The sequence below is a fragment of the Apaloderma vittatum genome, unplaced genomic scaffold (genome assembly GCF_000703405.1).
Source record: "Apaloderma vittatum isolate BGI_N311 unplaced genomic scaffold, ASM70340v1 scaffold11005, whole genome shotgun sequence".
Lineage (NCBI taxonomy): Eukaryota > Metazoa > Chordata > Aves > Trogoniformes > Trogonidae > Apaloderma > Apaloderma vittatum.
Window position 1 is genome coordinate 45,225 of NW_009717678.1, and position 12,157 is coordinate 57,381.

The 12,157-nt window shown below is 39.5% G+C and overlaps 1 protein-coding gene across 1 annotated transcript in view; it reads left to right on the forward strand.

Annotated features, from left to right (window-relative positions):
- SPTLC2 (serine palmitoyltransferase, long chain base subunit 2) overlaps nt 1-12,157 on the forward strand; it is a 59,816-nt gene that overhangs the window by 34,454 nt on the left and 13,205 nt on the right. Inside the window, exon 10 of the mRNA XM_009869992.1 lies at nt 6,898-6,907. Coding sequence (XP_009868294.1) covers nt 6,898-6,907 — 10 coding nt within the window. The remainder of the gene's footprint in view (nt 1-6,897; nt 6,908-12,157) is intronic.

Genomic DNA, 12,157 nt, shown 5'->3' on the forward strand with positions numbered 1-12,157 from the left:
CGCAGCAGTCCTTGAACATTGTCGATAACTACAAGTTTTCCGGGAGCCCAGATGTTTCCACGTTTTGAGAGAAGAATCAAGTCCAGCAAAACTTTTTGCAGAGGCAGACCTAAGGAGATCTGTGTCCTTCTGAATAATTCTTCCCCCTTCTCTGCATACTGCTTGTGCAGACTTCAAAGACCTGCTTGAGGTCAGCAAATGAGTTCATCTCATTATCACCCAGGGAGTCTGAGACGGTAATGGCTCCATATCCCTGGTGTGTGTCACTTTGTTTATCTGTACAGAGGGAAGGGGCAACCTTTCAAATCAGAGGTGAGGAAAAGCACTGCAACTCATGTTAAACTCTGTGAAGGTTACTGCTACAAACCCCAGTCATTCTTAAGATCACTTTTAAAAGCTGACAAATGTAAACATGTGTATTTTGCTGAACTGCTCACAGCCAGGTTAGGCTGTTGGTATCCCTTTAGCTGTGAACTCCTGAGGCCTGTATGATGCCTTATAAAACAAAGAAATGGTCCCCTGAAAAAAAGCTCTAGGTTTAGAGAGCCAACAAGCTCCTCAGCAACCTGAGAGCGAACGTGTGGGAGCAGCTACTGTTACAGGCAATGGACCGCACATAAGGACACAAATATGTACATGCTTCAGTGACAAATATGTGGCATGTTTCAAATGCCATACTTGCATTGGAATTACCCTGCTATTATGACAGCTGAAATGTTTCCATATTAAATTACAAATAATCCTCTTTTGGGTGTACCAAAGAGTTGTGTGTTGTTCCTGTTGTGGAGCAGTATTTTAAATGAGATGCATTTGAAAGAATACGTTCACTATTTCCAAAGATGACCTATTGACTGTATTTTTATCACAATGCTGAAAATACTTGGTACTTTTAAAAATGCTAGTTAGCGTACCCACGATGTTTCATACCAGTGGAGCCTTTAAAAAAATCTATATTCCTCATAAGTGTACTGAAGTTCTTTTTATTAAACTCAGCAAAACAGACTGTTTGTGCCTGGTGTGGTTTTTGTAGGTTTGGTGATCTTTAAGGTCTTTGCTAACCTAAACAATTACAGGATTTTATTTTGTCTATTTAAGGACAAATGTCTTTAGCTGCCTTTAGCTTGCTTGGTTGGATTGGCTGGTTTCTGACTGTGCAATAGATACTCAATTTCCACTACTTTCTCATTGAAGAAGCTTTAATAACAATTGCACCAGTAACACTTTATAGCTGGTGGCGATCTCAAAAAAGATTATTTTTGTAGTATACTCTGTGTAATACAGGCAAGATGGAAAGAACAATATTGTACAGAACAAGAACAGTAGAAGTGGTTCATTATCAAGGTTAAGACTGACTGGCATGTGTTAGAAAACAGTCAAAGGCCTCTACCTTGTAAAGGACATTGGACTTTGGCTTGTGTGCACTTCTGCACACTAGGCATGAGTTGCTGCACACCTGTGTGAGCTTTGGAAAAGCCTGAAGAATCTCCTTTGAAAGCTACTGGAAGAAATGCTCAAACTCTGAGAAGAGTTTTAAGTGTTTGCAAAAATAGATCTGTGTCTCTGTCTCTGTGGAAGTTTGTTACTTGTCTCAGTTGTGAGGTGTCCCTGCTGCATGTACTCATTAAGAAATTATAACAAAGTGATTTTGCCAGTGATTCTTATGAAGTTCAGGGGACGGATGGGCTCCGATATTCTAAGTTAAGAGTTCACTTTTGCTTGTTCATACAGAGGACACAACTCATTCTTTCACTGTGAAGTGCTTTATTCATGCTTATAGCTGCTTATGAGGACCGAGAGATCTTGTGCTCTTTTGTTTGGGGGGTTTATTATTATTATTATTAGTTGTGGCCTTCTGTGTGGCAAGCCATGAGGTATCGACTGCAGCTCCTGGAGGTGATGAGCAGAAATGTGCATCAGTTGAGATTTTACAAAATCTTAATTACTGTTTAATTGTTGTGTTGTTTGGGTTTTTCTCTCTTTTATCATGCTTTGCCCAATATATCTTTTTCTTCTAAGTCTGTAAATTATATGTAAAACATGATAGAATCTGAGAAGCATCCTTTAGGCAACCACTGCATGAAAGAAAGAATGTGCAGGTTTGATCTTAATTAGATCGTCAACCAAGAGTAAACTGGGCTAAGCCATCTTTTTAATAATTTTTGTTACCATCCTGGAACTAAAACTATGGGAACATTTCCATTCAGTTCTGTTACATGTAATTCCTGGAAATGGTCACAGTTGGGCTTGCAGCTCACCTTTAATTTCCCAGGCTTGATAGTTATTCTAGCTTTTCAAGATGACAAAGTGTTCTGCTGTTGTGAAAAGAGGATGTATTTTTTAGCCACTTCATTAAATATGTACTGTTGAAAGAAGGGGAATCTGAAAGTCAAAATTTGGGTTGGAAGTGGCCTCAGAAAATGCTTTGAGTGTTCAAATAATTACTGTTTTTCATTTGGCAGAGTTTGAAACTCTAGAGGAAATTTAGTATGTAGTGAAATTCATCCAGTCTCTTTCATTGCTCAAAATGAAGGTTCTGTTTGGTTGTACTGTAACGTATTTAGTTACACTGCAAGGTCCAGTTCTCCGAGTTATTCTGGTATAATTGGGACGTGTTTCCAGATATTAGAGGAATGTCAGCCTGGTGGTGTTTTGTTCAGGAAGAGACGGCTTTCAGTTCTTCAGGTTTATATGTTAGCTAACCTTTAATTCTCTGTCCTTCACAACCCTTACCTATTAGTCTTCCTTCCAGAATAATTGTTGGTACTCATGCTTTTGAGATGTAAAAGCGCAGAGCCACAAGAAGTGTGTAACAGCAGTGAAGATCTACCGTAGTTTAATTCAAAGGCATAGGACATAGATGGGATTTTAATGCAGTACAGCTACTTTCCCTGTAAAACTTGTGATGGAAAAAGTCTATGCAAAAAGCTTTTAGAGAGGATTCAAAATGCCTTTTTTTTTTTTTTTTTTTTTTTTAAAATGTATATCATCCATGTCCTCTCCGAAAGACTTGTGCTATATTTTTAACAAATGGTCTCCGTTACTTCCCAGGACCTAATGAATCCTGGAGCTGCACAGTGGGGGTCTAACAGACTGGAAGTTGCATTAAACAGCTTTGGGTTTTTATTGAAAACATTGTCCTTGGTTCAAAGGGAAGGTGATTATTCAGCCCCGGTTAATAGCAGCCCCTCCTTTGTTGACACTACACCATCTGGTTGTGATAAATTACATGGCCTGGGCAAGGCTGAAGCTTTTTGGTAGCAATGGATGACTTAGAGGCTTCATGGCCAGATTGGTTGAAAAGAAGAAATATATATTGTTTATGGAAATTATATAGTTTCCTGTCATTGGTCACAAAGCTTTTGCTTTTTTTTTTAATCTTTGTTAGATGTACATCTGAAGGAAAATTTCACGAGGTGAAATAACTCATGGGGTTTTTCAGGACCTAATTCTCACTGCAAGTTTGCTTCCACTATCTGGTGAGGGAGAGGTGGAAAAAGTGATAATGGAGGTCTTGAGTATTTCAGGTGTAATGGGCACCATTTATTGTATTTTACCACCCAGAGACTGTTACCATAGTTCTCACCTGGCAGTAAGAGCAGTGCAGATTATTAAAGCGTTATTCTCAAGGAGTGGTAGCACTTAAACATGTTGGTAGCTCTAGCTTCAGGGAGGTAAGTTTCTTTTCTGAAAACTTGGCAAGTGGTCAGTTTGCATCTGTAAGCAAAAGTTGAGAGTGGTGTTAGGTAGTTTGCCAGCTAATTGGTTCTCCTGACAACTAATTCTTTTTCTTGCTGTCCCAGCCAAAGTATTATTACTGCTTCTGACCTGTGTAATTATGTGACACATTGAGGCTCAGTTCTATGCTCTGACCAAAAAAAAAAAAAAAGTAAATTAATAAATCTGAGCCAATGACAAAGGTTAAACAGAAATGTCTGCAAGAGTCTTGGAGGGGAGAGGCATCTTTGGTTCTAATAATACCTAAATTTAAACTCCGTTCTATGACAGGTTTAAATGCTTGTGAGTAGAACATACTGAATGTGGCTTACTGTGGTGTCTCATTTATGGAGAATGTTGGCTGGTCTCTGCTTCCAGATTTTCTTTTATTTTGGAACATGAGCCTAAATTCTCTTCTCACACATTACTGCTTTTGCTTTAGAAATGTCCTCAGTTTGTTGTTTTTCTTTGCTTTAAAAAAACGACAGCAACACCATGATGAAAGCTGTTCTTGCCAAGTTCTTTTGATACCTCTTGTGAGGCTAATTGCTGCAGAGGAAAGTGTCATCAACTATAACAGCAAAGCTTTTTAGTCCTCCTTACTTGAGCAGAGGTAGCAGTAATACTAGTTCTTACTTTCCTACCGCTTCTATTTTTAGAGCTGGAGTCCTTGCAGTTATATTTGCACAGTGTGGCATGAATAACATTTTTCTTAGATTTAGATGTAAAGAGAAGACGCTTTGAACCTGGCTTTGCTATGCTTGTTATTTCTGTGGCTAGGCAGTTTGAACATTCATGTGGGGATTGGCCACAGGTTAAAATAACTCTGAAGCCATGTTGAGTTGTTACTAAAATTCAGTCAAGCATTTTATGTATAATGAGCAAAGTGCCCTGGCAAGTTTGACTCACTCTGTGGCTGCCAGGGTACATAAGAAGCGGATGTGTATTATTCTGGGGTTTGGCAGCTTAGACTTTCACCTTTTGTGGGGAAAAATACCTCAGCAGCTTCAGGCCACATAGACTACAGGCCTCCTGTCTGTTACGTGCAACATGATGAGCAAAAGTTGCCGAGTGCTCATTATTATTAGTCTCTCACTCATAGATTTGAAATTTTATTCTTTATTGTGTGAGGCAGCTAAAAAGTAATGCCGACAGTTTTAGCTGTTTTCTGCATCTAGTAAATTAGGAGGTTTTGATGACGTTAAGATTTATCAAAGAGGGAAGGAGTTCTGAACTGTGAGGGTGGTCAAACATCGGAACAGGCTGCCCATGGAGGTTGTAGAGACTTCCTCTGTGGAGACAGTCAAAACCCAACTGGACATGGTTGGTTCTAGGCAACATACTGTCGCTGACCCTGCTTGGGCAGGCAGATTGGACTGACTAGTTTCAAGACATTTCTTCCAACCTAAAGGATTTTGTGAAAAGTGAAAGTGGTACCTCCCACAGCACAAACACCGTGTTTTCAGCATATTGGAATATTTTATATTTTTACACAGAGAATACTAAACCTGTAGAGCTTCTCTTATATTCCACAAATGCCTTTTCTGGTGCTGTTGGACCATATGAAAAGGTGCAGAGTGGATGTTCCCAGAGTCGTTGTCTGTGCAAGATCCATCCTAGAATGACCTCAATGCACTGACATTTCTTAATTATATCAGTTCCTGCTGCTGATTTATGTCTCTTTGCTTGTGTGTGTTTGCACCCCGTGGTCAGGGAAGCTGACTTGTCCTCTGAATAGATTGCTTCTAATAGTATTTGACAACTCAATAAAACATGGCAATAGCCATCCTTCTAGACCTGGGCTAGCAGAGATAATTCTGGCACCCCATTTCTTGGACATACCGTAGATATATCAAGGATTCCCAGAGCTGATTGTGCAGAACTCCGGAGCTGTTCATCAGCGCATTTGGAACCTCTGTATGGAGTTGCATGGTGCTCATGCCTAGAACACTTTGTTACACTTACAAAGGATGTGCTAATTGGTGAGCAGGCAAGATTCAAGGGGTCATTCTGATCTTGCCAAGTCATCTACAAGGTGTTACAAGTTTCTAGCTCAGCAGTTCTGGAATACCTGTTTACTGTCTTTCAAACCTATCTGTTGGCTAGGTGGGTTTCTTGCATCTGCCTTGGCCACTTGTATCTTCCAGTTACCATTCTCTACATTTAGTCACTCTGTAGCTTTGAAGTACTAAAGCAGTCCAATAAAGGTATTTCCGCTAGTAAAAAAGCTTCTTTAAGATAAGTTCCAATTTTCATTCTTCCTATGCCTCATCAGAGCAACAGTTAGTTTCTCCTCACTTCTATGAGGATTACTTTTCTAGTGATCTTCCTACAGAAGAATGGCTGCAGCTTTTAGTGATAGTTTCTTTCTTTCTGATGGTGCTTGACTTTCACTCAAGCCAGGATATTATCTTCTTGCATTTTTGGTTTAAACTTTGTTCTTCAGGAAACTTCCCGCTATGGAAAGCAATCAAATCTTGTCTAAGACTTCAGTTTATCAGTGGCTGCAGTCCCTCCACAGGCTGTTGGGCTTGGTTACAGAAGGTTTTTGGCTAGTAGTGGAAACATACTCTTCTAAAATATTGTAATATAGCCTGAGCTAACTTAAAAATGTATTCCAGACATTGGCAGGTCACTCATCTAATGTTTAAGTCACAGCTTCATCAAAATCTCTGCCACTGGTACAGTATCTTGGTAAAGCAGCCCTTCATTCCCATGTATTGCAAAGACTTGGACCCACTGTTGGCTAACTGTAATGACATGGAATGCCCGGAATCTTCTGTGCTGTGGATTTGTAGATGTACCCTTCTTGAGGAATGTAAGTACTTGATGTGTTATTATCATGCATAGTAACCTCTTGCTGACTTCTTAGGAGGTTACTGAATTCTGTTGTGAGGCTGAACATTAGCCATGTTTCAGTCACACTGGGGAAGATGCGGGTTGCTATGGAGTTGTGCCAACTACAAAGGCAGAAAGTGTAAAAGCTGAATACTGATCATGTATGTACACATGGAGGATTACACCTACATGCAGACAAATAATTAAATAATTGTGTTATTAGGAAGTCGTTTTCCTTCTTGTTACTTTAATGAGTTTCACCACACAAAACCTTTTCAGCCACTCTTGCTCTAGACCGAGCTCTGGCATATTAGTACTTCCTGCTGTTGCCTCCGTGGATAGGAGCTGTAGGATAGTTTGGATATGCTTTTAACCACTAAGACATCTAGTTCAACTATACACAGAAATGAGTAAGTCGTGGTGGGAGACAGCCCTTAAGTTTTGAATTGTCTGACTGGTGTGTGAATCCTGATCTGCCACATGGTAACTCATTAAAAATGTATAGCTGGAGATCTGCCAGCGCGTGACCTCTCTACTCCCAGAGCTCTGCTGTGTTAATGTTCCTTGTACAAAAATGGCACCGAGTCTAGGCAAAACGCTAACACTTGTAATCTCACTTTAATGACCAAGGGTTAATAATTTCAAAGTTTCCCCATTTATAAACATCTTTTAGGGAATTTACTCATTTTATGTATTTGCAGCTATTCTTAAATATTTGATTTATGCTGGTTTTAGAAGCCAACATTGGCCAGATTTGAGGCAGTATGATCAATTAACGGGTGGTTTTTTCTGTGGCTGTTGTATCGGTGGCATTGTACTGTTTTAGTTTCTGTCTCTTTAAAGCTCAAGTTTTTAGGATCTTATAAAAGGGATTTTGCTGTAGAAAAGCCATCTCCTGCAGTTTGATAAACACTGGCTTGGTTTAAATCAATCAGTTTTAAAACTGCTTTTACTAACTCCTTTAAAATGTTTATTCATGTGGGTCTCCTTTACACATGTATCTTATTTCAAAGTCTTTCTGCTCACTTAATGAATCCTGCTGTTTGAGGCAAAAGATGACTAATCAAATAGTTACAGTGCTGTTGTGACTGTGCATGGGTGAGCGGCCGTTTTAGCTGATTTTATTGCCTTGTCATTTTGTAACACCTTTGTGTCACTGTACTGCAGAAAACCTTTGACATAAGACTGCTTTGCTCAAATCTGTACAGAGATCATGACCACTTTAGAGAATGTTTAAGTGGTACACAGATCAGGGCAGTAGGAAGAAATCAAACTTAACCTATTTTATACTATTGTGCTATTTTGTTGGCCACCAGATTGGGCAACACTACCACTGTGATGTCTGGAGTGCATGTGCATCCTGATCAGTCGAGTTCTTTGGTGGTCATCAATGTAGAGTTTCTATTAATAGAATAATAAACTGTGGAATGTGTGTTATTTTGAAAAATTAGCAAGATCTTCTGGGAAAATGTTTCCACTGTAACCTTTCTATACTGAAAGGGGCCTTATAAGAAAGATGAGGACAAACTTTTTGGTAGGGCCTGTTGCAGTAGGATGAGGGGTAATGGTTTTAAACTAAAAGAGGATAGATTCAGGCTAGATATAAGGAAGAAAGTTTTTTACTATGAGAGTGGTGAAACACTGGAACAGGTTACCCAGAAAGGTGGTAGATGCCCCATCCCTGCAGATCTAGTTGAAGATGTCCTTGCTTGTTGCAGAGAGGTTGGACTAGGTGACCTTTAAACGTCCCTTCCAACCCAGTCTCTTCTATGAATACACACTTGACCAAAGTTCTTTTAAAACCTCTTTAAGTCGGTATATTTTAAATGGTAGTTCTTTAACAGATCATATCTTTCCAGTCACATCAAGAGACATGATCTCTTCGTGGTGAGAGCTGCATCTCTTTATAAAGAAGTTCATGGTGTGAGCAGGCTGCCTTGAAGTTCTTTAAAAGCAGCTGGTAGATGCAAACAAAATCAGAAAGTGCAAATATATAAAATTACTCCTCTGGGCTTTGGAATATGCCAAAAGCTTCAGTCTCACCAGTATATATAAACTCAATGAATACACAATACATGCACCCAGCTGGTTTTTGGCATGCCTTTAAACACCACTGGAACTGTTTAGCTTGATAGCAAATGCAAGGACAGATATTTAGCATTAGCATAAACTTTGTTTCACGGTGACCTTTCAATGCCAAGAACATCAGCCATACTTTTTCTTTTCTCCTTTTTCCATTTCTGAATCTCCTTGGTTTTACCATTGCCAATTTTTCAAATCAAATTTAACTGTTTTCCTCTCTCCTGTAGAGCACTGAACATTTTTACCATCACCTCCGCAGTGGCTTCATACTCGATCTCCGTGTAATCCTGGCAAATCCCCTGCATACAGTCATGTTAAAAAGCCGTGAGCACGGAGTTAACTCAGGATGGTCATGAGCCAAGCCCTTCACCACTTCTCCCGAAATAAATAATTGCTAATGCCGCTGCCATATGGTCAACGAACACGAGCTCTCAGAGGTCTTTTGATTTCCTCCTTCATGCTTTCAAGTATGCTGGCTCTTAAACCGGGCTTTTCCTCCCGTGGTGTTGGTAGTTTATCTCGCAAGTAGTGAACCCAGGAAGCTCACAAGTGTCAGAAGAATAAGTGACTTGACTCGGCTGTCCAGTTAGCAGTTCCTTTAGTGTCTTCTGGACCAATTAAGAATTATTAATTACGAGTAATTAATTACCACTCTACCGTGATGCAGTACAGGCTGGTTTTGGGGTGGGAGCACATCCAGAGAGCAGGTCACCTGCTGCACGGACAGAGTCCGCGGCTGCCCTCGGGTATGGCAGGGCTGCTCCCTCTGTGCAGCACTGGCCTCTAGTGGAAGATGCTGGGTCCTTCTGGTGACCCCAGACTAGTCATAAAGCCTAAAGACTCTTCCAGCAATGACTCTTTCCATTTCCGAGCTTGCTTCAAACCTGGATCCCCCCTGACAGCAGCACTGTGGAAAAACCCAGTGAGTTCCTTCTCCTGACTGGTTTGCTGAACACTAGAGCTTGAGCTATTAGACAGTAATGCAATAGCCCCAAGTTAAGGAATTAGAATAATTACTCTGTTTCTTATTGGTTTGGCAGATTCTCTTGGCATTTACCTGTGTGAGCTAGTGCTTTGTAATGTAAAACTTGGGGAATATAGTATTCTGACCCATATGTTTTAATGTGTCTCTGTGCAATCTCGGATTGCGTTGTATAATTGTGTATAATACTTTTCTGAAGACCTGTACTGAAAATCTGCAGACGACATCTGAAGGGAAAGACGTAAAAATTTTTACTGTAGATATTGGCAGCAGTGCAGTACTCACATATGCACTCTTAGAGGAAGCAGATTGGTACATGTGGAGCCACCTTGTCCCTGGAACTTAAAAAATGAGATAGGAAAAGTATTCTGAAAGATAAGAAGTCTGTATGTAACATATAATAATTTTTTTCCTATCAGGTTTTGTAGTATGACCTCTTAGAAGAAACGAAAGAAATCTTCACTTTAATCCTCCCTCTTGATTTGGAGGTGTTGTGAATTGCTGATTTGGGATTTTCTTTTTGGTTGGGTTTTTTTTTTTTGAGGCTGAAAAACTAGATTGTTGTGGAAAGTGACCTTTCCATTATTGTGTAGATGAGTGCTGCTGTTGGCAGGTCTGTGCATGTGAATCAGTCGTGATCCCACTTTCTGCCTTGGGATGTGAGTTTATGTTGTAAGTCTTCTTTCTGACAAATTACGTTAAGCCTCTTAAAATCAGCTCTGGCAGATATTACCATCCCCAGTCGTTAAACATCTATTGCAGCATTTTTAACAACATTATGCTCTCCCTGACTTAGTGCAACCTTTCCTTTTAAGGTAAAAGTGTTGGCATTTAATCAGTGTTGATCTGGAATCTTGTTTAGTGTTCCGGTGTGTTTTAGTTTAAAATCTCACTCTTTCTCTAGCTTTCATTTTACCTCCTATAGCCCTTAAGCAGGTACTACTTTGTTTTGAATCTGACCCTTACTTTCAGTCAGATATTCTTAAAAGTTTTGCTTTCCTTTCTGTTACTTAGCAAAAAAGCATTTTTCTTTTTTTTTTTTTTTTCATTGTGCAGATGTTAGAAGTTGTGCCTGACTTGTGCTTTTCAGGAGAAGCCTTAAAGAGGGAATTCTCTATATCTTGTATGAAAAACATCTTCATGGTAGTAAAAGAGTAGTAGTGCTTTTATTCCTTCTCAAAAAAGGAATCAGCTGTTGTGGGTTTATTTTAATGATGAAGTATTTACCAGTACAGTGTCCAGAAAACAACTTGAATTATTATGTTAACATTGCAAAAGATCTTCCTAAGCCCTCAGGAGGCAACTTAGCTTCTGAAAGCTTAGTGGAGAATCTGTTAAATCAGCAGAAGAATATTAAATTCCTGGTTGAGAATTGAAACATGCTTGTTTCCAAAACAGAGTATGCTGAATTATGTCTTCAGCTCAAACAGCCAACCAAAAGACAGAAATGTAGGAATAATAAACAGAATGGAAGTATAAGCCTTTGCAAAAACAAGGGGATTTTAATGTGGAAAAATTTACAAGCTTGAATATATTATAGCATTACTCTGACTTGAAGAAACAAACTTCTAGAGAATGATACATGTAACCAAGTTTTCTTCACCAGTTTACTTTGATTTAAATGCTTCCAAATGTCTGGAAATACATGCTTTTTGAAGTAGAGATTATCTCTTATTTTCTTTTCCTTGGCCCATTGGTGGCAAGGTGTATGGAGAAAAGGCTCTAGCCATGTTAAGGGAATATTGCTCTATTGTCACTGTCATTGATGCTGGTGCTCTTAGAAAAGCAACCAGGAGATATTGCAGCCTGGCCCATACCCTTTCCATGTAGGATGTATTTTGCCACCTTATGTTCTCTTTGGGGAGCAGGACATGGCACCATCACTTTGTTCTCTGTGCTTTCATAATGGATTGTGATTTCTTTTTTCTTCCTTTCCACCTGTTTTCAGTGATGGCTGGCTTTTAGTTACATACATATCTGGTAAAAATCTTAGTAAGCTTGCATGGTCAAGGATTTCCATAAAACAGGGTTGTATGTTGGTCTTATCATTAGGGTGTTGGTCATGTTATTAGGGCACGATGGCAGCTGATGCAGAACATACCCTTTCTAGAAGCTCTTTTTATTCCACAGGATGTGGAGTCTCGGTTGTTACCTAAGGAACTGGCAACAGGTACTTTGGCGGTTCAGGTTATAAAATGCCTTTCAGCGTTCTTTATTGAAGAAGTAGGTAGAGATCTGTTGCTTTGATATCCCTTCACAGATACACCTGCATGTGTATGTGCACACAGAGATACCATAATCTGCACAAGCACTTACATGACCAAGTACCTTCTTCTAGTTAACTTGATTTTTATTTTTATATTTTCTTCTAAAAAAGACAAAAAAATTAACTTATTTAAACGTGGGAAAGCATTTGTGCAAGAGAGAAAAGGTTTTTTAGATTCTCTAGATTGCAGCTGCCAGGAGAGGACAAGACAAGAAACCTGCCCCGGTAAGCAGTCCTGCAAAATTGATAGTCCTCGTAGCAAAGTGTTCCTGCTG